This window comes from Quercus lobata, chromosome 5 (assembly GCF_001633185.2).
Source record: "Quercus lobata isolate SW786 chromosome 5, ValleyOak3.0 Primary Assembly, whole genome shotgun sequence".
Lineage (NCBI taxonomy): Eukaryota > Viridiplantae > Streptophyta > Magnoliopsida > Fagales > Fagaceae > Quercus > Quercus lobata.
In genome coordinates this window covers 32,673,742-32,697,016 of record NC_044908.1, presented here as the reverse complement: position 1 = coordinate 32,697,016, position 23,275 = coordinate 32,673,742, and the positions used below count along the sequence as shown (strand labels likewise).

The 23,275-nt window shown below is 35.0% G+C and overlaps 1 protein-coding gene across 2 annotated transcripts; it reads left to right on the top strand.

Annotated features, from left to right (window-relative positions):
- The first annotated feature begins 12,720 nt into the window (after positions 1-12,720).
- On the top strand, positions 12,721-22,831 carry LOC115988791 (protein TOPLESS). Of its 2 annotated transcripts, none has more exons than XM_031112406.1 (27): positions 12,721-12,871; positions 13,319-13,460; positions 13,670-13,849; positions 13,971-14,084; positions 14,163-14,321; positions 14,702-14,879; positions 14,966-15,089; positions 15,206-15,315; positions 15,727-15,898; positions 16,022-16,131; positions 16,235-16,304; positions 16,415-16,488; positions 16,581-16,676; positions 16,767-16,862; positions 16,993-17,120; positions 17,259-17,493; positions 17,595-17,756; positions 17,840-17,932; positions 18,140-18,286; positions 19,567-19,677; positions 19,785-19,964; positions 20,046-20,174; positions 20,253-20,348; positions 20,759-20,944; positions 21,034-21,197; positions 22,027-22,300; positions 22,605-22,831. In XM_031112406.1, exons 2-26 carry the CDS (start codon positions 13,381-13,383, stop codon positions 22,235-22,237), a joined length of 3,405 nt encoding a protein of 1,134 aa, XP_030968266.1. In that variant the 5' UTR covers positions 12,721-12,871; positions 13,319-13,380; the 3' UTR covers positions 22,238-22,300; positions 22,605-22,831. The 2 variants fall into 2 exon arrangements, with proteins under 2 accessions (XP_030968266.1, XP_030968265.1); XM_031112405.1 differs by having other exon boundaries at positions 12,723-12,871; positions 22,024-22,300.
- The last annotated feature ends 444 nt before the right edge of the window (positions 22,832-23,275 follow it).

The following is a 23,275-nucleotide window of genomic DNA, read 5'->3' as shown; positions in this document are numbered from 1 at the left end:
TAGTAAAAATTTTGCATTAACTGATGCGATTGCTCTAAGAGTGAGTTATAACATTAATATCTGTATATACATATTTAGGTTTTTACGCCTTTTTGAGTTATGAAAAGACATTTTAAATAATATATGCCCTAAATAATATGCCTTTTTTGTAAAATCCTTCACAATCCAGCATAATTACTGAGCAACAAATAGAATAAAAAGTGACATAAAAAATAGAACAAAAAATTTAAAAAACCCCCCACAAGTTTGCGTTTAACCTAGATTTTAATTACTAAAGATTTCAACCTTCAAACCACTTTTTTGGCTTCAGATAGATAATAATTAGAGGACTAACCTGGTGCCAGTCTCTATCACATCCATCTATATAATTGGTATTTTACTTTTAAGATGTCCAAATCACCTTAAATATAAAAAGGGTATGTGCAACTGTGTATGCAAGAAGTAATGTATCAAACGCTAAAAATGCTTGTTATAATAAAGTGTAGCCTATATATATTTGCCAAATTTCTATAATGGTTTGGTTGCAATTTTTTCTTCTTTTTTTTATGCAAAGCTTCTTTTTTCGTACAAGTGCAACCTAAGATAGTGGGATTGAAAAGTGTAACCCCAAACTACTGGGTTCACTTCACTTTGTATTTAAATCTGTTGCTACTGCTCCTTGAAAAAGATCAAGTGGTCCATGAATGAAATTTGTTCATAGAATCAAGACATGTGAGTCGTGACACAAGATGTGTCATATGCCATTATATTCTCTCTATTTTTTTTTTTTTTATTCTCATCCTTTTCTTTTCGACGTGTTAATGTTTGAACATATCATTGTCCTAAACTATATACCAAGAATATTACTCAGTATAATGACAAATAGGTAATGACATCTCTTTTATATGCACAAATTCACTCCACCTAGTCCGGTCAATATTTAGTCATATATATATATATATATATATAAGTGCTTCTTCTTTATTTTCCTGGTAAGAATTTAGTCATTAAAGTTGAATATCACCTGCTCTGACCTGACTCTGAAAATTTGAACATATGGATGGGTACCACAACATGATTTTGGCCAATAAATACATGCATGTGCGTGATAAGATTAGAAGTTTTATCATCTTGGTCAAGGCTCACTTACCTAATTAATAAGAATCCTTTACACGTATAGCAAGGCGTGAATGTGTACTACCTAACAAAAATAAACCTTGAATTTGAAACTCAGTAATCACCTCACCTATACAACCTCCCCAACCATGCGACCCAGCCCACCACAAAGAAAAAAACTCAAATGGAAAATTCCTAAAAATTTTGGTTGATGCTATTTTTACATATAATAATAGTTTGTCCAAGCTTTATGATGAACTCAACAAAGCTTATCCTCTTTTTACATAATATTGGTAGGACCACAACTATTTACACAATATTTGCAACAATTCATCATATATAGTGAGTTGTAATCGGTAGAGATATGGACTCACATAGACCCACTTTTTTTCACCACTCACAACTCTTCACATGATTAATTATAACAAAAATTATGAACTTTGTTGTGATCTTAGCATTTTTCTTTTTACATGAACACATGCGAGAAGTAAAAACCACCATAGTCAATGTTAAAATAACCTCCGACCAAAAAAAGCACGAAAGAAGAAAAAATAATCATTCTTTCTAGAATTTCAAGGACATAATGGGTGTCGCCCTTGTCATCAACAAAATTGAAAACAAGATTGAAAGAACGATTGGTCTTAATTTGAAAGTCTTTAATTTCAACTTATTCAATTAATTTAATTTATGTATTATTTTTTAAGATATAACCAAGTTTTACTCAATATATTTTGAGACCTAAGGCAAAAAAAAAAAAAATTTAAGTTAAAATTTTTAATTTTTAATATTTAAATATTAAATATTAAATATATAATTTTTATATAATTTTCTATATTAAAAAAAGAAATCATTCTTTTAACATCTTGAGATGTAAAATTACTAACAAGTATTGCATTCAAGTTTTATTAACATCTCCTTTACATTTGAGAATAATATATATATATATATATATATATCATCTTCTAGGGTTAAAAAAAATGAAAAAATAATAAAAATTTTGGAGGCCATTTTTCCTCAATGGAGGGCCTTAGGCCCTTTTGTTAAATTCTTGGGGCATTAGGGGGCCTTAGGCATAACTATATAATTTTTCTCAAACTTATTTTTTTAAACTAATAACTAATAAAAATAAGCTCCATTAAGAGAGATAAAAGAATTTATATAATTACTCTTATGAAAATGATCATGCATATATTGTATGCGTAAGATGACCTTTTTTTTAATTGTAATTTTTTATCTTATCTTTGAAACTAACTAATTTTCTTCTTTATGTTTAAAAATTGAGTAAATATCTCCAATTTGTTATTTTCTCAATTAAATTTAACTGAATCTTTTGAAAAACTTATTAGTTGTATACCACAAAGAAGAGAAAAAGTTGAGAATTGCATTATTGTTTTCTTGAATTGCATTTGTAATCATTATGATCCCATTTGATTTAACTGAAAAATAATAGATTTGAAGTATTTACTCATTTTCTAAATATAATGAGAGAAATTAGTTAGTTTCAAAGATAAAATGGAATAATCATGCTAGGACCACAATTATTTACACAATTTTTTGTCACATCTAATTACATAGTTTTTTTTTTTTTTTTTTGAGAAACATCTAATTACATAGTAAATTGCAAGCGGTGAAGATATAAACCTACTACTTTTTCTCAACTACTTAGGGCCTGTTTGGTATGTGTGTTTAAACAACAGTTTTCAGTTTTTTTGGAAATACGTATGGGTGAAAAAAGTGTATAAAAATACTTACCAACAAAACTGAAAAAGTGTGTGAAAATACTTGTAATATTATTTAAAAACTGAAAACATGTGTTTAAGTTAACTTACCAACAAAAACTGTGAACTGGGGGGGGGGGGGCCTGTAAAGAGAGAGAAATATTTCACCCATAAAAATATATGGATTTTGCTAATGAAGGTACACAATAATTAATCATTTTTAGAAAAAAATTTCTAGGAAATTGAAAAAGTATTAATAGTTTTTTCAAATTTTGAGAAAATATTTTCAAAAATAGATGGTTTAATGTGTGCGTCATAAGGACACACATTAATCGGACCCAAAATATATAAATGTTAGTATTATATAATATATAATATAAAACTTTGTTATATTCAAAAAAAAAATAATAATAATATAAAACTTTGTTGTGGGGGAAGGGTGGAGCAGCTGAGTAGAAAGAGAGGCTTTAATGGCAATGAAATGCCAAAAGGCAAGGTATTAATTAGCTTAGCACGAGCTAGATCTGGAAAGTGCACAACTGTGAGCCCCCCACGCGCTGACTGACAGATCCAAACACAGAAGAAATTTAGACACTGACTGACTCACTCTCTCACTCACTCACTCACACTCTCAGACTCAGACACACAACACAAAACACACATTGAGATTCCACCAGTTTCCTTTTGCCCCAGTTGAGTTGCCCCCTACTACTTCTCTTAACTCCCTTTTTTCCCCACTGAATAAACCTCAAAACTGCAACTAGAATGCGTGTGAAGGCCCACCCTTCCACGCACCCCACCCCGCACTTTGTTCCCTTTTGTCAGTTCGCTCGTTTGTTCCACCACCAACTAACGCGCGTCGCTGTTCATCTCACTCTTATCTCTTTCCTTTTGCCTAAAATTATTGTCCTTCTTTTCTTTTCTAACCGAAATAGAATCTTTCTTTACCCTTTTTATTTTATCCTTTTTGGATCACGTTTTTTCTCTCTCTCTCTCCCTTTTTTGGTCACGGTTTGTTGTCTTATTGGCCGTTGGATTGTCTTGGCATTTGTAACATGGAATTTGAATGAGAGATTATTATGATGGGATTTTGCTACTTTAAAATTTAAATAGAGCTATTCTTCCATTTTGTGTTCAAATCAACGGGATGAAGTTATTTTTATTGATTTTTTTTGGGTTTAAAAAATAAATTAAATAAAATTGTACCTAAAAAATAAATTAAAAACTCTTTTTTTTTTCTAATAATTCCATAAAGGGGAAAATCAAATTTAAATGTTGAGAAGGATTTTTTTTTTTTTTTTTTTAAATCAAGAAGGTACTAGTTGAATTATAAAATTTTGTTTTAAGAACTAAAATTATAAATTTTTTTATGAGTTAAATAGTTATAATAAATAAAAAGAGTAAATTATGTATTTGTTTCTGTGGAGGGACTTTTGTAATGTTGGGATGGGCTGCCTCTTGTTGTATTGGGCCCAAGTACTCTAGATTAGGGAGTTGAGACCAATCCAACTGCAGCTCACTTTGGTCCGGCTTGTGCACAAACTATACCTCATTTGTCAGGAACATGTCCATGGCAGGCAGAGCTGCTTCGGATGGGTTATAGAAAGCAAACATGATAATAATAATAAAAGAAAGTGCTTTTGCCTTTAGATAAAGTGAACAAATAATCCCCCAATTAAAATGATAATCACAATAATAAGGAACACCTTGTAAAGAAAATAGTGGGAATAAATGGGTGAGGCACGAGTTAGCAAAAGAAATGAAAAAAGATTAATTTGATGTGCTGAGTTATGTCGCAAGACCAATACCAAAGAGGGAAAACTGTTTTTCCTCAATGTGAATAATCTCCCAGGAAAAATCCTGCCGTGGAAATTAATCACTTTGAGGGAAACGGGCCTGAATGGCTTGTGCCTAAAAGAATTCTTAGCTTTTGGCAGAGAGCAGGACTGTTAGAGGGAGAGAGAGAACAACCTATTAGTGCATGTCTGCCATTCTATACTCTCATTTCTCTATTATTTCTAGTTTTTCCTTTATTTCTTTTCTCTTCCTTTTCTTTCTCAGTGTTTACTTATTTGTTGTGATTCTCTCCTAGAGGTTGCTATTACCATGTTCGTGATCGTGATGCCCCCTCTGCTGTGCATGGTAAAGATCCTTTATATAGTGTTTGCCATGATCAGATTTTACTATTTTAGCCTTTAACAACCTTTGTCTGGTCTGGGTGTTCTTGTCGACCACTTACTGGTTTGCTAATCGCTCAACCACCATCACTTACCTGTGCTAGCCGTGCCACCAGACAAAGAAGACTATTTTGTTTGTTTGCTTGTCGTGACACTCTTATCTGCTACGATGTGGGTGCTCTCTCTCTTTCTATCTCTCATAACATACACCTAGTGGTCCTAACTTATCATTACTTCTTTTAGGTGGTATGTCATCCCAAGAGGACATTTCCCCCAAAAGAGCTTGAGCAGGAACCCCATAATAGGTTTTCTCCTCTTTTCACCGCCAGACTATGTCCTCTCACCTCTGACCCATGACCTCACCACCTCCAGTATTGGCTAGGTACAGGCTGGTGATGTTTAGGTCTTACGTGTGCTTCACTTCCATATATGTCCAAAATCTGCTTGTTGCTTATGCGTTCGTTGTGGTCTGGAGGCTTGTCTGTACATTCTACCGTCCATCATTGGTTTCTTATGGCGTGAGCCATTTTCTGGCTTCTCATTCTTTAAGGCCCGCTCCCTTCGGGGGCTAGGCTTTTGCTTGATTGTGGGCTTTTCCTCCTTCAGATCATTCTTTTGCTCTTTTCTACAGTCTTTACACTTCCTACCGTACTACTCTGCTATTCCTGCTGTGGTGTTATTTGACCCAAGCCTACTGAGCCTCTTTGGGTTTGTTGCTTATTCTTCTCTAAATGACTCAGTATAGTCACTTGGGCTTTTTGGTTACATTGCTTGCGGGCTCCTGTGTCCCATTTTCCTTTTGGGCATCTTTGGCCCATTTACTTTCCTTGGGTATTCTTAGCCCTTTCTAATCATATGTTCCCATGGGTTTTTACTAACTCTTTTGAGCTTCCCTAGTCCAATTACTTTATCCTTCATCCTTGGGACTCATGGACTTTCTATTAACCCCTTACTTTCTTTACTTTCTTTACTTCGGGCCTGTTGTGGCCCATTCTCACTTTTCTATATCACATACTGCCCATGATTTGCTACTTCTCTCTTTCTGGGCTCCTTTAAGCCCATTTGCTTTCTCAAGACCCATTTGCTTTCTCAAGACCCATTTGTTTCTTTTACAACCCTATGATCCATTATTCCCGCCGCTTGGCCTTAATAGCTTTTCTATCCAATTACCAACTCATTTTTTCCCATGTTGCTAGGCTTTTTATTTCTATTGGGCTTCCCAAAATGATCATCAATAGTTTCCTATCATTTACATTATATTTCAATCTAGTCTATAATTTTTTAATTGTGTTAATTTAATTCCTAACCTTTTCAGTGTCGTATCAATTTAGTCTCTGCCATTATCTCTTGAATGGAAATTACTGATGTGGCAAATGGCCAAAAAAAAAATTTTAATTTTTTTTTTGCCACATTAATGGACACATGTACCACCATGTCATTTAAAAAAAAAAACCCCAAATTAAATCTTTTTTTTGTTTGAGTGGAAGTATATTCTGGCCATCCAAACATAATTCAAAACCTAATTACTGGCTTCAAAATAATTTTTTATTTTGATTGTTTGCCATATTAGCTATTTCTATTCAAAAGATAATAGTAATGACTAAATTGACACGGCACTGAAAGGTTAGAGACCAAATTGACACAATTGAAAGGTGAATAACCAAATTGAAATATAGTGTAAAGAATAGGAACCAAATACATAGTTTATCCAAATAAAAATAAGCTTTAACACTAAGCCTTTAACACGATTCTTTTCATAATTTGTTGAGGTATATATTGTGATTTATGTATGTTAAAAGACTTTTTGTTAACCTATTAAAAAGAAAAAGAAAAGAAAACTTTTTGTTAATGAATATACTTAGAGCATTGGCATCAAGTGTGCCAAATGCCAATTTTTTGGCATTTGGCACATTGAACACCAAAAATTCATCAATATCAAATGTGCCAAATCTCAAAAAAATTGGCATGGAGCTACAATGGCATTCTAAAAATGAGATGATACGGACATATGTTTTTTAAAAAATTCATTATATTTTAGACGGAAATCACATTTTAGTCCCTACATTTTCAGGCGATTCCCATTTTAGTCTCTACATTTTATTTTTACCGCTTTTAGTTCCTATCCTGAAAAAATGCTTCCCTTTTTGGTCCCTACTGTTACATCAAAAACGGAGAAAGCTGACGTGGCAAACGACAGGAATAAATAATACTAAATTAATGTCCATGTGGCCTATCTTGCAAAGGTTAGTTACATCCCCGCCCTTAGTAGTCACGTGGCCCTCATGTGACAGTCCCTAACCCAAATAAAACCCCAAATCACATGACCACACCTGACAATTTAGCGAGACAATAATGAAAACTAAGAGAAATAAAAGGGTTGTAAATGAAAGAGAGAGGGGTTAGACTTAGACTAGAGATTGCGAGCTTGAAACGAAAATGAAGAAGGAAAAGCGAAAGGCTAAAGGGAAATGAAATTGGAACCTGAAGTGCTTCCAAAGTTAAAAACCCAGAAACTGAATAGAAATTTAAAAACTTTACAAAGAGAGATACTACATTACCTAGTAATTTGGACACCCGTAGAGTTGTCAGGTGTCCACGAAACGACCAAAACAGGTTTCTCAGAGCAGAAGCATCGGGTTAGGCCCCTTTTCCTTAAGCTTCCACTCGATGACATCAAGCTTAAATCCATGGAAAGCAGTTGATTTGAAGATGTTTTTGGGTTGTGTGGTGAGCGAGGAGCAATTGATTTGAAGATGTTTTTGAGTTCATGGGTTAGGGACTTCAATTTGTGTGGTGACTGGTGAGCGAGGAGCTGAGGAAATTTGGGGGTTAGGGATTTCAATTTGGCGTGATTTGGGGTTTTATTTGGGTTAGGGACTGTCATGTAAGGGCCATGTGACTACTAAGGGCATGGATGTAACTAACCTTTGCAAGATAGGCCATGTGGACATTAATTTAGTATTATTTATTCCTGTCGTTTGCCACGACATCTTTCTCTGTTTCTGATGTAATGACAAGGACCAAAACGGGAAGATTTTTTCAGGATATAGACTAAAAGCGGTAAAAATAAAATGTAGGGACTAAAATGTGATTTTTGCCTATATTTTATTCAACTCTCTCTCTCTCTCTCTCTCTCTCTCTCTCGTTTGTATCTTCTCAGTTCTCTCTCTCTGTCACCTCTTGAAGTTGCATTGGTGGTTGTGAGAATCTCCATCGATCTCGTGTAGCGATGCTGTTAGTTGTTCCTCTACTTGCCGATCTTGCAAAGTAGTGTTGGTGGTTACTCCTCATCTCTCGAATCTCTTTGTTTTTCTTCCCAATCTGGGATTTGTGCGGTGGTTAATGGTTGTGCTAGTTTGGAGATGTTGTAAGGTGCGGGCTTAGGCTCGAATTGTAGAAGAGAAAGAAGCTTGATTTTTTTGTCGCGACTGTGTTGGAGATGATGATGTTGGGTTGGTGAGGATTATGGGGGATGGGTAGGGGTGGTTTGTGGCACTGGTTTTGGACCTTTGGTGGTGTTGTGGGGTGTGGGTTGTGATGATTAGGTGGTGATTGAGTTGTGTGGGTTGCAGAGATTAGGTGGTTTTGGTTGTCGATGGTGGTGGTGATTGTGATTTGTGTTTGGTGGATGTGGGTGATTTTTTTTTTTTTTTTTTTTTTTTTTTTTGTGGCTATGGGTTTGAGGTGTGATGGTGATGGTGTTTTGATTTTTTTTTTTCCCAATGGTAGTGAGTTTAGAGAGAGAGGTTTTGGGTTTAAAGAAATTAAATAATTTTTTATTTGTTTTTTTATATTATTTTAATGTGTTGTAGTGTTAAAATAGAACATTTGATGTATGGTGTATTGTAAGATGATTTGGTAAAATAAATAAAGTAAGTTTTGATGTGTCAAAATGACATTTAAGATAGCACAGCTGATGCTAGTGCTCTTATAGCATAAATGCAATCAATTACTGTTACAGAGGGTAGAAAAGATTATTGTAATTCCAATTTTTGGACTTTTAACCACTGCACATCCATAGCGTGATGGTTATTCGATAAGTATAAGTGCTTGTAGGGTGTAAAGAGGTAGGGGCCGGGATTCAAGTTTCTAGGAGAAAGTTTCACATACATATATACTTGGATTAGGCTAAAGTAGAATTTTATATGAGAAAAAAAAAAAAAAAACTTTTGGACTTTTAGAGATCAAAAACACCCATCTGATTCATGTTTCTTTCTCCCAATTGCCTCTCGCATTCTCATATTTTCTTCTCTTTTTTAAAGTTAAAACTAAAAAACTCTTACACATATTAACATTGCCTGAATTGGCAGTGATAACGTTGGTCTCAATAGTCACGACTCACGAGCCATCCTCCATCGCTTGTGTTGTACAAAGGTGGAGGTCATCCAGTGGCTCCTTAGGCACACTAAGCATAACACCATTGAAGTGATTAGTTGGAGGAGTTGGGGTGTGAGTGAATTTTTGAGAAAAATCCTAAAACCAGAACTGTGAGTGAATTTTTGAGAAAAATCCTAAACTATTTTAGGGGTTTTGTAGTCTTATATGGGATTCAACAAAAAATGTGGTGGGCTATTTTAGTAATTAAATAAAAATGTTACAATTGATTTTGAAATTTTTATGAATGCATAATTTTATACGAGCTCATGTGAAAATAGTGTTACATCACTTATAACTTATCACTTCACTCAATTATAAAATAAAATAAAATAAAAAGTTAATCCCTAACATTGATCCTATTCAAAAATGTTTCCACTTTCCTCTTATCCATGTTATATTTTAATTTTAGCAAGTGAATCAGGCTTGGGTTTGCCATCATGGGTCGTTTTTGGTTAGTGATGATCATGGCTTTGAATTGTGTTTTGCTTGAAATGGTGGTTGTGGGTTTGAATTGGTGTTGAAACAGTGTTGTGTCTTTGAATCGGTGGTTGTGGGTTGAATCGTTTTGATGGTGTTGGGTGGTGGTGTGGGTTGATTTCAAGTTCGGTGGTTCATGGTTGATTGCAGTACCACTTGCTAGGGATTACGTTTGAATTAGTGGTGCTGGGCTTGGTTTTGGCGGTGCTTTTAAGTTGTGGTTGTTGGGGTTGGATTTGAATCAATGATGCTGCGGGTTGGTTTCGGTGGTGCTAGAGAGAGAAAGGGAGAGAGGAAAAGAGAGATTTATTTTATTTATTTATTTGAGAAACACACACACATATATGGGAGAAGGGATGAGATAAGAGAATACACTTACACGCCAACACCAAAACAGTTAGTGTCGCGGAGCAAGTGATAAACCCCTTTTCAATATCACATCTTACTGATGTGGGATGACTCGACAACACTGAGCATCTTTTTTTATTTGAGAAACACACACGCAAATATATGGGAGAAGGGAGATGAGATAAGGGAATACACTCACACGCCAACACCAAAACAGTTAGTGTCACGGAGCAATTGATAAACCCATTTTTAATATCACATCTTACTAATATGGGATGACTTGACAACACTGAGTATTTTTTTTTATTTGAGAAACACACACACACACATATATGAGAGAAGGGGAATGAGATAAGAGAATACACTCACACACCAATACCAACAAAGAGAGATTGATTGTTGATTTATATTATTTTATTGGGTAATTTATATTATTGTAATGGGTTATATCTTAAAATAAGTGAGTCATGAAAATGATATAGATAAAATAATTTTTTAGTGCGTAAAATGACAATTTTTTTTTTTATTTTAAAGAAATTGGATGGTATTTGGTAATGCTCTAACAAAACAAAGAATTCCAATACGACTACCGCATCCCATCCGAGCCAAAGGCAAAGTCTTGTAGTTGGAGGATTTAAGAGACGTTGTCCATCTGAGACTTCCAAGCAAATTTAGAACCGCGTGTTTTTGAAAAGTAATGAATCGCGTAACAAGTCAACTCTTCCTCTCCCTCACTCGTTGTTCGAAGTAGTTTCACCTTTTTTCTTTTTTCTTTTTTTTGTTTTGTTTTGTTTTTGTTTTTTTGTTTTTAATCTAACGAAAGTTAGTATACTGACTTCCGAATTTTTGTGATACCTCTCCTTTTTAAAATGAGAATATGTAAAATCTTGGTTCTCAAAAAAAAAAAAAAAAGAATATGTAAAATCTTACCCATGCGGACTCATTCTTTTCTTGCCAAATATCGTAAAAAATAAGACCAATACCATATCTAAGAAAAAAGGTAAAATTATTATTACAGAACATTCGTGGGTATATTTCATTATTTAATAATAATAAAAAAATAGAAGATGGACTTTATTCAAATATAAGAGAGGTTATTGTCTCATGAATATTTATTGTAATCTTTTATATATTTTAATAAGTGGCTTCACCAAAACATCACCCTCGGCTCTTACTTTTGTAGTATCTTCACGTAACTTTTGCCTACAAAAAATATTATAACATGTTCCTCTCACGCACAGTTAGATTATTCAATGAGTCTGGTTAATGTGTGTCGTAAGGGTACATATTAAATCATATATTTTTTAAAATATTTTCTCAAAATTTAAAAAAACTGTCAATATTTTTTTATTTTTTTTAAAAAAATTTTTAAAAATGAAAATTATTATATGCCTTAAAGACACACAATAACAAAATCCTTACTCAATTACCACTTTCTTTTCTGAGAAAATTTTAATTACCACTTTCAAGTACCATGAATTTTTGCCATAAAACTTACCCTCATGTGTCCCATACGTGCATTATTGCTAGTAGGTACCGTTTGTTTTTTCCAAAAAGAAAAAAAAGAAAGAAAAGAAAAGAAAAGGTTTTTTTTTTTTTTTAAATTTCCATCCACAAAAATCCTCATTACGTGAAATGAAAGTGGTCGTACTTTGGCATGAAAAGACAACCTCATTTAATTTCCCTTCTAAAAGAATTTTAACTCATTTGACGTCGACTTTCCTCTTGAAAACGACAACAAAACCTCATATACCACTTTCACTCTCTCTGACCACACCCAACATACACACCAACAAAAAAAAAAAAAAAAAAAAACCCACTTAGAATAATAATTATTATTATAATTCCTTTCGTTTAATGCTAACCTTCCAATTATTTATTTATTATATAATAATTATCCCCCCCATTAAGATAAAGAATTCAAATTATCGTATCAATTTATCGTATATCTCGTACCGTAATGATGAACGGTTTCACTGTATCACGTGATTTATAATAACAATAAGTGTAGCTTAGTACAACTACCCCACGCATCCATGATGTATGAATGGCCCCCAATGGCAAATACCGTAATATTTTTATAATTTCAAGGGCAAACTTTCACTACACTCCTTCCCCCAAAAAGCTTGTCGTTTCTCAAGGGATCTGGGATGAGTAAATATCGCTTTCTTAGATACTCCATACTCTTTCTCAGGTGTTCCTCTTTCTCAATTATCTACCGTTAGATTGAACTATTATAGTCAAACTAAAGAATCGACGGCTGTAATTGGACGAGTGTTTTAAGGTGGTGGTGTACCTGATTTTTTCCTGAAGTCTTGGTCCAACTCACAGCTGTCAGCTTAGAGATTCCGAGCCGAGGACCTCGACAAAGTTAAGCCGGCTACGTAGGACCCACTTTGTTCTGTACTTATAAATAAGTACACGTGCTTATCAAAGAGCTTATCAGTTGTGTGATAAGTTCGGAACTGATAAGTTGATTGCTTATTAGGTTACTTTATCTGTCTTCCTCTCTCTTATATAAAATACCCCATTTCTGCAACTTCAATGTCTCATTATATAATTTCCTAGAGAGAGAAAGAGAGAGAAGAGTTTGTTTTTTAGAGAGAGAGAGAGAGAGAATGGTTCTCTAAAGCTCTATCTCTCTTTGTTCGGTTCTGTTTGTGTTCTTTGGTTTTCAAGGTAAAGAGAGTTTTGTTTTTCCTACGATTTTCTGTGTTTGAAATTTTAGAATATTTTTACTTTAAAAGTCATTAGCTTTTTTATATTTTTGGGGTTTTTGAGGAGGTTTGGCTTTTGCATCTTTGATACCCACATGGTCTAAAGCAACTTTCTTTTGTTTCTGTGATCCTCTTAAGTAGAAAATTAAAAAAAAAAAAACCCAGATTTCATTTTGACTTTTTTTTTTTTTTTTCGTTTACTTGATTTTTACTTCGCACATGTTTGTCTTCTAATAAGTACATGGTAATAATTTTTGTATGTAAAAATGGGTTCTTTTTGTGTTTTAAGGATGGGAGTTTAGTGATCTGGTTTTGGGTATAGATTTGATTGAACTATGTGCTGTTTTTCTTTTTAATAATAAAGGTAGTTAGAAATTAACCCTTTTGAGTTTTTATTTTTTTTTTGCAAATCTAGTGGTGTTTTTGGTGATTTTGGTTTGTTGGGAATCGAACAAGAGGTGGGCGGCTACTATGTCGTCGCTTAGTAGAGAGCTCGTGTTCTTGATCTTACAGTTTCTAGATGAGGAAAAGTTGAAAGAGACTGTTCACAAGTATGCTTCTAAGAGTTTAGCTTGTTTGGTTTTTTTTTTTTTTTGGTCAGTAATTTTTTTATCAGTTTTTTTTTTTTTTTTGGTTTTAATATTTTTTTTTCAGTTTTAATTTTTAATTTTTAATATTTTTTTTTCAGTTTTAATTTTTAATTTTTAATATTTTTTTTATAAAAAAAATTTCCTCATTAATTTCTGTGTGTATCAAATAGGCTTGAACAGGAATCTGGGTTTTTCTTTAATATGAAATATTTTGAGGATGAGGTGCATAATGGGAATTGGGATGAGGTTGAGAAGTACCTTTCTGGGTTCACAAAAGTGGATGACAATCGATATTCAATGAAAATCTTTTTTGAGATAAGGAAGCAGAAGTATCTTGAGGCATTGGATAAGTAAGCTTACATTCTTATAAATTTTGTTTTTCTAATGGTCAATTTTATGTGAATTGATTGTTTTTGTCTTTGGAATCGTGCGGTAGATTGTATATGAATGGGACTGTTTAAATTTTAATAGGCATGACCGGTCCAAGGCTGTGGATATATTAGTAAAGGATTTGAAAGTTTTTGCCACATTTAATGAAGAGCTTTTCAAGGAGATCACTCAGCTCTTGACATTGGAGAATTTTAGGTATGACAAGTTTGTGTTGAAGTCATCCGCATCATAGTTATAGCAAATGTACTGAAAATGGGGTTTGTTGTATAACAGGGAGAATGAGCAACTTTCCAAGTATGGAGATACCAAGTCTGCAAGAGCAATCATGTTGGTGGAGCTCAAGAAGCTGATTGAAGCAAATCCTTTATTCCGTGATAAATTGCAATTCCCCAATCTTAAAAATTCAAGGTTACGGACCCTCATCAATCAAAGGTAACTCTTATAGAAATGCTATGTGATTCAAATTAAATGGATTAGCTACGCACTTAATTCTAAGTGACTTTAAGGTGTTTATACTTGGTACTGATCTTGTTTCAATGCCTTCCACATATGATTTATGATGAGTGCATCTTAAATCTTTTAACCATCACTTTTATTATTGCTTTCTTCTAAAAGTTGGAACTTTGCTGTGAAATGCCGTGGGAAAAAAACAAAATGCCTGTGAGGTTGAAAGTAATTTGTCTTTGAATCTTACCATAAAATATATGCTTCACAACCTTGGGGCGTGTTGCATTCGGATCAGTTTTAACATTTACATTACTGCTTGTCATCAGCTTACACTTAACAAACTGATTACTTACTTCAAAGTACAGCTTGAATTGGCAGCATCAACTGTGTAAAAACCCAAGGCCAAATCCAGATATAAAAACTCTTTTTGTGGATCACTCATGTGGACAACCAAATGGTGCACGAGCTCCATCACCTGCAAACAATCCACTGCTTGGATCATTACCAAAAGCTGGGGGCTTCCCTAACCTAGGTGCTCATGGGGTGGGTTATCAGCTAAATTGGTTGATGTCAACTTTGCTCCTTTCTTATATTGCCTTTCGTTAACTTGCTTGAATTCATGTGTTCAGCCTTTTCAACCTACACCAGCACCAGTTCCAACGCCCCTTGCAGGTTGGATGTCCAATCCTTCCACTGTTACTCATCCGACAGTTTCTGGAGGAGCTATTGGTCTTGGTGCTCCATCAATCCCAGGTAGTTTATTCCTTCAATTTTGTTATTGGGCATTGAGTTCCTCTTGTCATTGTGGATATCAGATGTGGTACGTAGGTCTTTCTATAACTATCTACATGTGTCTTTGCCTCGTATAGCTGCTTTAAAACATCCAAGGACTCCTCCGACCAACCCTTCTGTAGACTACCCGTCTGGGGATTCTGATCATGTTTCTAAAAGAACGAGACCAATGGGGATTTCTGATGAGGTAATTTTGTTTTGATAAAAAATCAAATAGATTTCTGACCACTAACTTGTGAATTCATGCTGTTATGTTGCACCCTCCATCCCTAAATTATTCTCCACATTTCCTTTTCTGGACGTTGCAAATTAGTTGTACATGTTGAAAAGCGAAAAGAGTAACTTCTGCTCACGTTATGACAATATCTTTGTTGTTGTACTAATTCCATGTTGAGGCAATTACCTTTTTTTTAATAAAAAGTACACGTGAGGACAAAAATTTAATCCGGCAGCGTGGACCAATGGGTTTGCATGCATCTAATGTACTTTCTGAAACATTGTGCTTTTTCATTGTGAGCCGTTATTTTCAGTTGGGGGGAGCATACATTTATTATACTTTCTTAGTTACCTTGTTTATTCATTTGTGCATTTTGTGCAGGTAAACCTGCCTGTTAATGTGTTACCAGTAACATTTCCGGGTCATGGTCATGGTCATGGTCAGGCTTTTAATGCTCCAGACGACTTGCCAAAGAATGTCGCACGGACTTTAAATCAAGGATCTTCTCCTATGAGCATGGATTTTCATCCTATTCAACAGACTCTACTTCTTGGTCTGCGTTTTTTTCAAAGGCTCTAGTTTTCAGCTACTAATACTTAGTATATTTTATTTCTTATCAGTGCTTCATATTTTACCAAAAAATTGACTCTTTAATAATCTGGATGTTATGCTTCAGTTGGTACCAATGTTGGGGACATAGCGTTGTGGGAAGTTGGCTCTAGGGAGCGATTGGTTTTGAGGAACTTCAAAGTTTGGGATCTTAGTGCATGTTCAATGCCTCTGCAGGTGTGTCCCTTATCTTAATTAATCAATGAAACCAGTGATTGTGACTGCTATACCCTTAATGCCTGTAATAATGGTGACTAAAACTGAACTTGATGGAATTCAGTCAGCTCTAGTTAAAGATCCTGGTGTATCTGTTAACCGCGTGATTTGGAGCCCTGATGGTACTTTATTTGGTAAGCTTAAATATTGGAATTTTTTAGAATTTAATGTAATATAATTTATGTAAATACCCTTAGGGTGAACTATAGCATTAGATGATTGCGCTGTTTCGTTCCTATTACAGGAGTTGCATACTCCAGGCACATTGTTCAAATATATTCTTATCATGGGAATGATGAAGTACGACAGCATCTGGAGGTATATCCGATATTAAATTTTCTGTTTGAAATATTTACTCTTATCTTCTGTGGTACTTATATTTCTTTACTGATCTGAACTTGCTGATCTAGATTGATGCTCATGTTGGTGGAGTAAATGATATAGCATTCTCCCACCCAAATAAGCAACTTTGTGTGATAACCTGCGGTGATGATAAGACCATCAAGGTTGGTTGGTCATATTACATGTTTGGTTTTATTGTTTTGAGTGGAGCAAAAGTTCCCAACCCTTGGCAATTTTGCTTTTGGTAATTGTAGGTGTGGGATGCTGCAACGGGAACAAAGCAGTATACTTTTGAAGGTCACGAGGCTCCTGTTTATTCCGTCTGTCCTCACTATAAGGAAAACATTCAGGTATCATTTCCATCACTCATTTCTCTTATTGTGTTAGTTATATACTTTGAGGTTGTCATGCTAACAATTTATGCCTTTGCTTTCATGGATTTTCCTAGTCCTTGTTGCTAACATCCTTTTTGTGCTTTAGTTTATCTTTTCTACGGCACTGGATGGAAAAATAAAAGCATGGCTGTATGACAACTTGGGATCTCGAGTTGATTATGATGCTCCTGGTCGCTGGTGCACAACAATGGCGTACAGTGCTGATGGTACAAGGTTAATATACTCAACCTGTTGTGTCCATGCTACTTGTCCTTTACTGTTTGTTGGGGTATCATCAATTAAACAGGATTTTGTTTTTCTAACCTCTTTTTTCCCTTTTTATTTTTTTTTGGGGGGTGGGGGATATTGCAGACTCTTTTCATGTGGTACAAGTAAGGACGGGGATTCATTTATTGTTGAATGGAATGAAAGTGAAGGGGCTGTTAAAAGGACCTATCAAGGATTCCGCAAGCGTTCTTTGGGTGTTGTGCAATTTGATACAACTAAAAACCGGTTTTTGGCTGCTGGTGATGATTTCTCTATCAAATTCTGGGATATGGACAATGTTCAACTTTTGTTAACTATTGATGCGGACGGAGGCCTCCCAGTAAGTTCTTAAAGCGACTTCTTTTTTAAAGAAAAAATAAATGGAAATTCATTAAGTCAAAAGTAATAATTTGCTCGATTTTGTCTTTTTTTACTTCCCAGGCGAGCCCACGCATCCGCTTCAACAAGGATGGCTCTCTCTTGGCCATTTCTGCCAACGAAAATGGAATTAAAATATTATCCAATACAGATGGCATTAGGTTGTTACGCACATTTGAGAATCTATCTTATGATGCATCAAGAGCGTCTGAAGCTGTTGCAAAGGTAGCTTTATCATATCTTTAGCTCTAGTGATACTGACCTCAGCATGAGCTAATTCTTCTGTTATGTTATGATATCTCTCGCAGCCTACGATCAACCCAATTTCAGCTGCGGCAGCTGCTGCTACTAGTGCTGGACTTGCAGACAGAGGTGCCTCTGTGGTTGCTATTTCTGGAATGGTTTGTGGGACATGATTTATATAAAAATAAATACATGCGCATGCATGCATGCACACAACTTACAGATCAATTTCTATTTAATCACACTTTTTTTTTTTTTTTTTTTTACTGTCGTATATTATCTGCCTCTTCCATGTTTAATGGAGCCCATCCCATGGATTCATTGTTCTTATGCCACACGTTTAATTGACAAGTTAATCTTACCAGAATGGGGATGCCCGTAATTTGGGGGATGTGAAACCAAGAATAATGGAAGAATCCAATGACAAATCCAAGATTTGGAAGCTCACTGAAATCAATGAACCATCTCAATGCCGATCCCTAAGGCTACCTGAAAACCTAAGAGTAACTAAGGTGTGGTATTTGTTAACTGGCGTTGTTCTCAGAATATTCTATTACATATCAATGGGTTGATTATGTTTGTGATCCTGCTTTATTATTCTACTATTACATTCTGTCATGTATATCCATTTTAACAAAGTTTTAAATTCATTATAATTTCCTTTTTAGGACCGACATTTCCCGTCTGTACACCTACCTTACTCTTGCTCTTCTCATAGAGCAAAAAATTCTCAAAGTACTGAAATGTTAATTGCATTGCACTGTAATAGTGTAATCTTACTGGTTTGGAAAAGCTTTGTGATTAGAAACTGATAATGTTTGAGCTATAACAACCTAAAGACTTAAAATAGCTAAGCAAGCTAGCTTTAATGCTAGCGAGTCATGATCTCATTAGTGCCTTACTTTTGCGTTTATGTAATCTGAGCTTAATAACCATCGGTTAAACCCAAAATGAATTGAACCATAAGGGTATTTTAACTACAAAGAGTTCGTTTGGGAACAGCTTATTTAGCTGAAACTGAAAACTTTTTGTTGAAAGTACTGTAGATAAAGCTAAAAGTTAGTTGAAATAATATAGTAGGACCCATGAATAGTACCAAAAATAAGCTGAATAATAGAAAAAATAAGCTAAATAGTAACCTAAATGTTCTTCTGTTGGTCAGTTTAGAATGAAACACACAATCCCGCTTTTCATTCCATCATGCCTTGCAAAAGTTGGTTCATTATTTTCAAAAATAACTCATTAAAGGTTAGGCAGGTTTGGTTCCTCTCCCTTTGAAAGGAAAGAGCAGTTTGGTGAATCATAGCCATCAGATCATGATTGGATACTGGTGGTTCACCAACCAACCCTCTCCATTTCAAAAGCAAAAAGGAGGGGCCAAATTGCTTAGTTACTTTGTCAATACCTTTCGGTAGACATAACTGCAAAAGCAACTGAGTGCCAAAATTGAAGTTAGCACAGAGATTGCCCTTGCTCTGTTTAGGAGTATCAAGCTACCAGAAGACTGACCATAATAAGATGGTTCCGGAGGGTACGTGGATTTATTTAGAAAATGATCACCTTATACTATTGAAGATTGACAGAAAGGATATAGTGTTTACATAAAGGGAAAGGCTTTATTGTGATATCTATGTATGGCATCTTATATTGTATAATAAAAGCTCACCTTAGAAGTTTATGCCATATAATATCAGCTCGTGAACTTTCAACTCCGGTTTGATCCATAAGGTATATCTGATTTCATCCTGTCTCCAACAAATGTCCTCATTAGCTTTCCTTCTTGCTATTACAGATTTCGAGGTTAATCTACACAAATTCAGGTAATGCTGTTCTGGCATTAGCATCAAATGCCATTCATCTGCTCTGGAAATGGCAGAGAAGTGATCGCAATTCTTCTGGCAAGGTACAAGGACAGCTGAAGTAGCTTGTGTCAACCCTTAGTAGTTCTTTCATCATAGTTCTGAAAAATGACTTCCATTATATCTAAAAAATTTGCGCTTTCTCTTGCAGGCAACTGCCAGTTTGTTACCTAATTTATGGCAACCACCAAGTGGCATTTTAATGACCAACGATATTGCTGACACTAATCCTGAAGATTCTGTTCCCTGTTTTGCTTTATCCAAGAATGATTCTTATGTAATGTCAGCATCTGGAGGGAAGATTTCCTTGTTCAATATGATGACATTTAAGGTAACACAGGAGTCCAATGTTGTTCAAAGTTTACTTTCATTTTTCATATTACCAATTTCAATTTCTTTCTGGCAACTGCAGACCATGACAACTTTCATGCCACCACCACCTGCAGCAACATTTCTTGCTTTCCATCCTCAAGATAATAACATCATTGCCATTGGAATGGATGATTCCACAATTCAAATATATAACGTCCGTGTAGATGAGGTATGATGCAGTATGTTAACAATCAACACTTCACATGGCTTGAGATGTCATTTTTTACTTAGCACTTTCTTAATGCAGGTTAAAAGCAAACTTAAAGGACACTCTAAAAGAATTACTGGCCTTGCCTTTTCTCATGTACTGAATGTGCTGGTTTCATCTGGAGCAGATGCTCAGGTAACAATTTTCCTGTTTAGATGTGTGCAAGTTTAGTCTTACATTTCTGATTCAGTTGCTGTGAACTTGTGATTGAACTCAATCTCATTGATGACCTAAATCTCATTCTGTAATAAATCTGAAATCATCATTCAGTTTTGACAAGTATAATTGACCACACTTGATATAGTTAAATAATTAAAACAATGTTGCTGAGTTTTGCCCGATGTATTTAATAATTTCAGGATAACAATAAATGCTTCTAATTCCAAGATAAACAATCCAAATTTCGAAGTAGTATCACCAGTGAATTATTCCTCAATTCTGAATCAGGCGTGACCAATTACTCTCACCCAAGGGCCCTTGTTGTGAAGCCATTTTTCAAATGTTTATGTTGGTTTACTTACAATGGTACTTAAATCTTTCTCCAGCTTTGTGTATGGAACTCTGAGGGATGGGAAAAGCAGAAGGCAAGAATCTTGCAGCTTCCAACTGGAAGGACTCCAGCACAGTCAGACACACGTGTACAGTTTCATCAGGACCAGATACACTTTCTGGTTGTACATGAAACTCAGCTTGCCATATATGAAACAACAAAACTAGAATGTGTAAAGCAGGTACATTAAATTCACAGTTCTTTATTATTATTATTATTGGAAGTAACATTTTGCTCTCCTTTTTCTAATATGGTTTTTTCTATGTTTAGTGGGTCCCACGTGAATCTGCCCCCATTTCACATGCTACATTCTCATGTGATAGCCTGTTGGTATATGCCTGCTTCTTAGATGCGACAGTCTGTGTGTTCAATGCTGCAAATCTTAGACTACGTTGTCGAATAAATCCTTCTGCTTATCTTCCTGCTAATGTCAGGTAATTCACAAGCTCTGTTACCATGGTTATATTTCTTTGGATTAATTTCATGCTTTACTTAGATGACATTTTTTTTCATGTTTAGTTGGGTTTGGTATTTGTTTCACTGTCACTGTTAAGGTTTGCAATCTCAATATATTTTAATGGTGGAATCAAACATTAGTTTCAGTATCTTGCACTTTCACCTTCTGGGTCTTCACTGTGCCCTCTCATATTGCCAGATTGCCTTGCATGCCCTTACTTTGAAGAATAGTGCACGCAAAGTTTTCTTCTTTAATCCTCAAAAAATACTATTGATAGTAATAATAATGGATAGAAACTTCTTTCTATACCACCCTGTTCAACCTCAAGTGGTCATGTAAAACAACTATTGCCAAATTTTGACAAAAAGATAATGGTCAAATCCCTCGACCAGCCCTTGGAACTAATTTGGGTTCTTGAATGAACTTGCTTCATATCAGCGTGAGGAATTGTTCTTATTGGATGACAATTGACCTTAGCATGGTGCATTTGTAAAGAATAAACATGTAAAATTGTCTATAGGCATTGGAAAGTAATCTTAAAATGAGTTGGTTTTTGTTAAAATATTTAACATTTATGATTTACTGGACTGCTAAGAATGAGGCTCCAAAATATGCTAAATTCATTGTGTTTAAATTTGATTTAAACTGATCTTTAACCTGGTAATATTTCCTGTCAAATCCCAACTATTCTAGTCATTGTACAAGTACAAATGACTAGAATAATTTATGAAAGCTTAATATCACTCTACCAATCTATATGTGAAAGCTATTGTAGATTCCGACCCTTTTTTTCCTCAATGCAGCAGTTCTAGTGTACAACCACTCGTGATTGCAGCACATCCACAAGAACCAAATCAATTTGCAATAGGACTATCAGATGGGGGGGTTCATGTCTTTGAGCCTCTTGAATCTGAAGGCAAATGGGGTGTGCTTCCACCTGTTGAGAATGGGTCAGTGAGCAGTGTGCCAGCTACTCCTTCAGTTGGAGCTTCAGGTTCTGATCAAGCCCAGAGATGATCCAGATAGCTGCCAGTGACAAGTTCTTTTACATGCTTGCTTGCTGGCTCATCTCAAACTTAGGTATGCTTTACAAGGCTTCTTATTCTGTTCGTTATGGGCAGCATAGTTCTATAGCACCTCCAGCCAGTAATGCTAGGCACACAACAGTTCACAATCTTTCCACAATTGTTGACGTGGCAAATTGTGATTGGAGCAACATTACTTTCACGTGGGCTCACTATTGACTTCACTTTTATTGGCACTGATCACACCATATCACCTCAGCAGATGTGAAAATTGTTGTCACTAGACTTGCTGATCTTCAGAACTTCGATTTTAACATGATATGTCTTCCTCATTCATGTTTGATTTTTGTGTTGTGCAGTTTGCAGGTCATGATATGTAATTTATTCTTAAGGAAGGACACTGCAAAAAGATGTAGATTTTAACATGTTTAATCAAAATTATGAGGTAAATGTTGTAGGAGTATTAAATAGTGGAATGTCAGTTTACTTTTGGGAAGGAATTTCTTCTAAAATGACTGTTTATACTTTATCAGGCTATCTTACTCCTAATGATTTAATATCAATTATGTGTTATGCATCAAATTTCAATGCAGTCCAGTTATTCATCAATATGCCTTGGCATTTCTGAGATCAAAGCCGTAGTTTTTGAATCCTTACCAAACAATAGTGGCTAGCTAACAAAAGTCTCTTTTGTTTATCAGTATTTTTATTATGACTTGTTTCTGTTGAAAGATACATATAATTTTTAACACCATCACACCCCCCCCCCCCCCCCCCCCCACCAAAAAAAAAAAATTAAGCACTTCATACCATTTTCATTCATATGAAAAGTAAACCAGGCTATTTCAGATGACCATTGAAGCATGTACCCCCCAAAACGTTTTAAGATGACAAATATTATGCTTCATATCCATGTCTAACGCTATTGAAACTAGAAATCCATCTAAGAATCCCCACTGGATGTCAAAACAGAACAAGAAACCATAAACTAACCAGCGGTGAGAAGATTGAGTTGGCACTCGATGGTAGT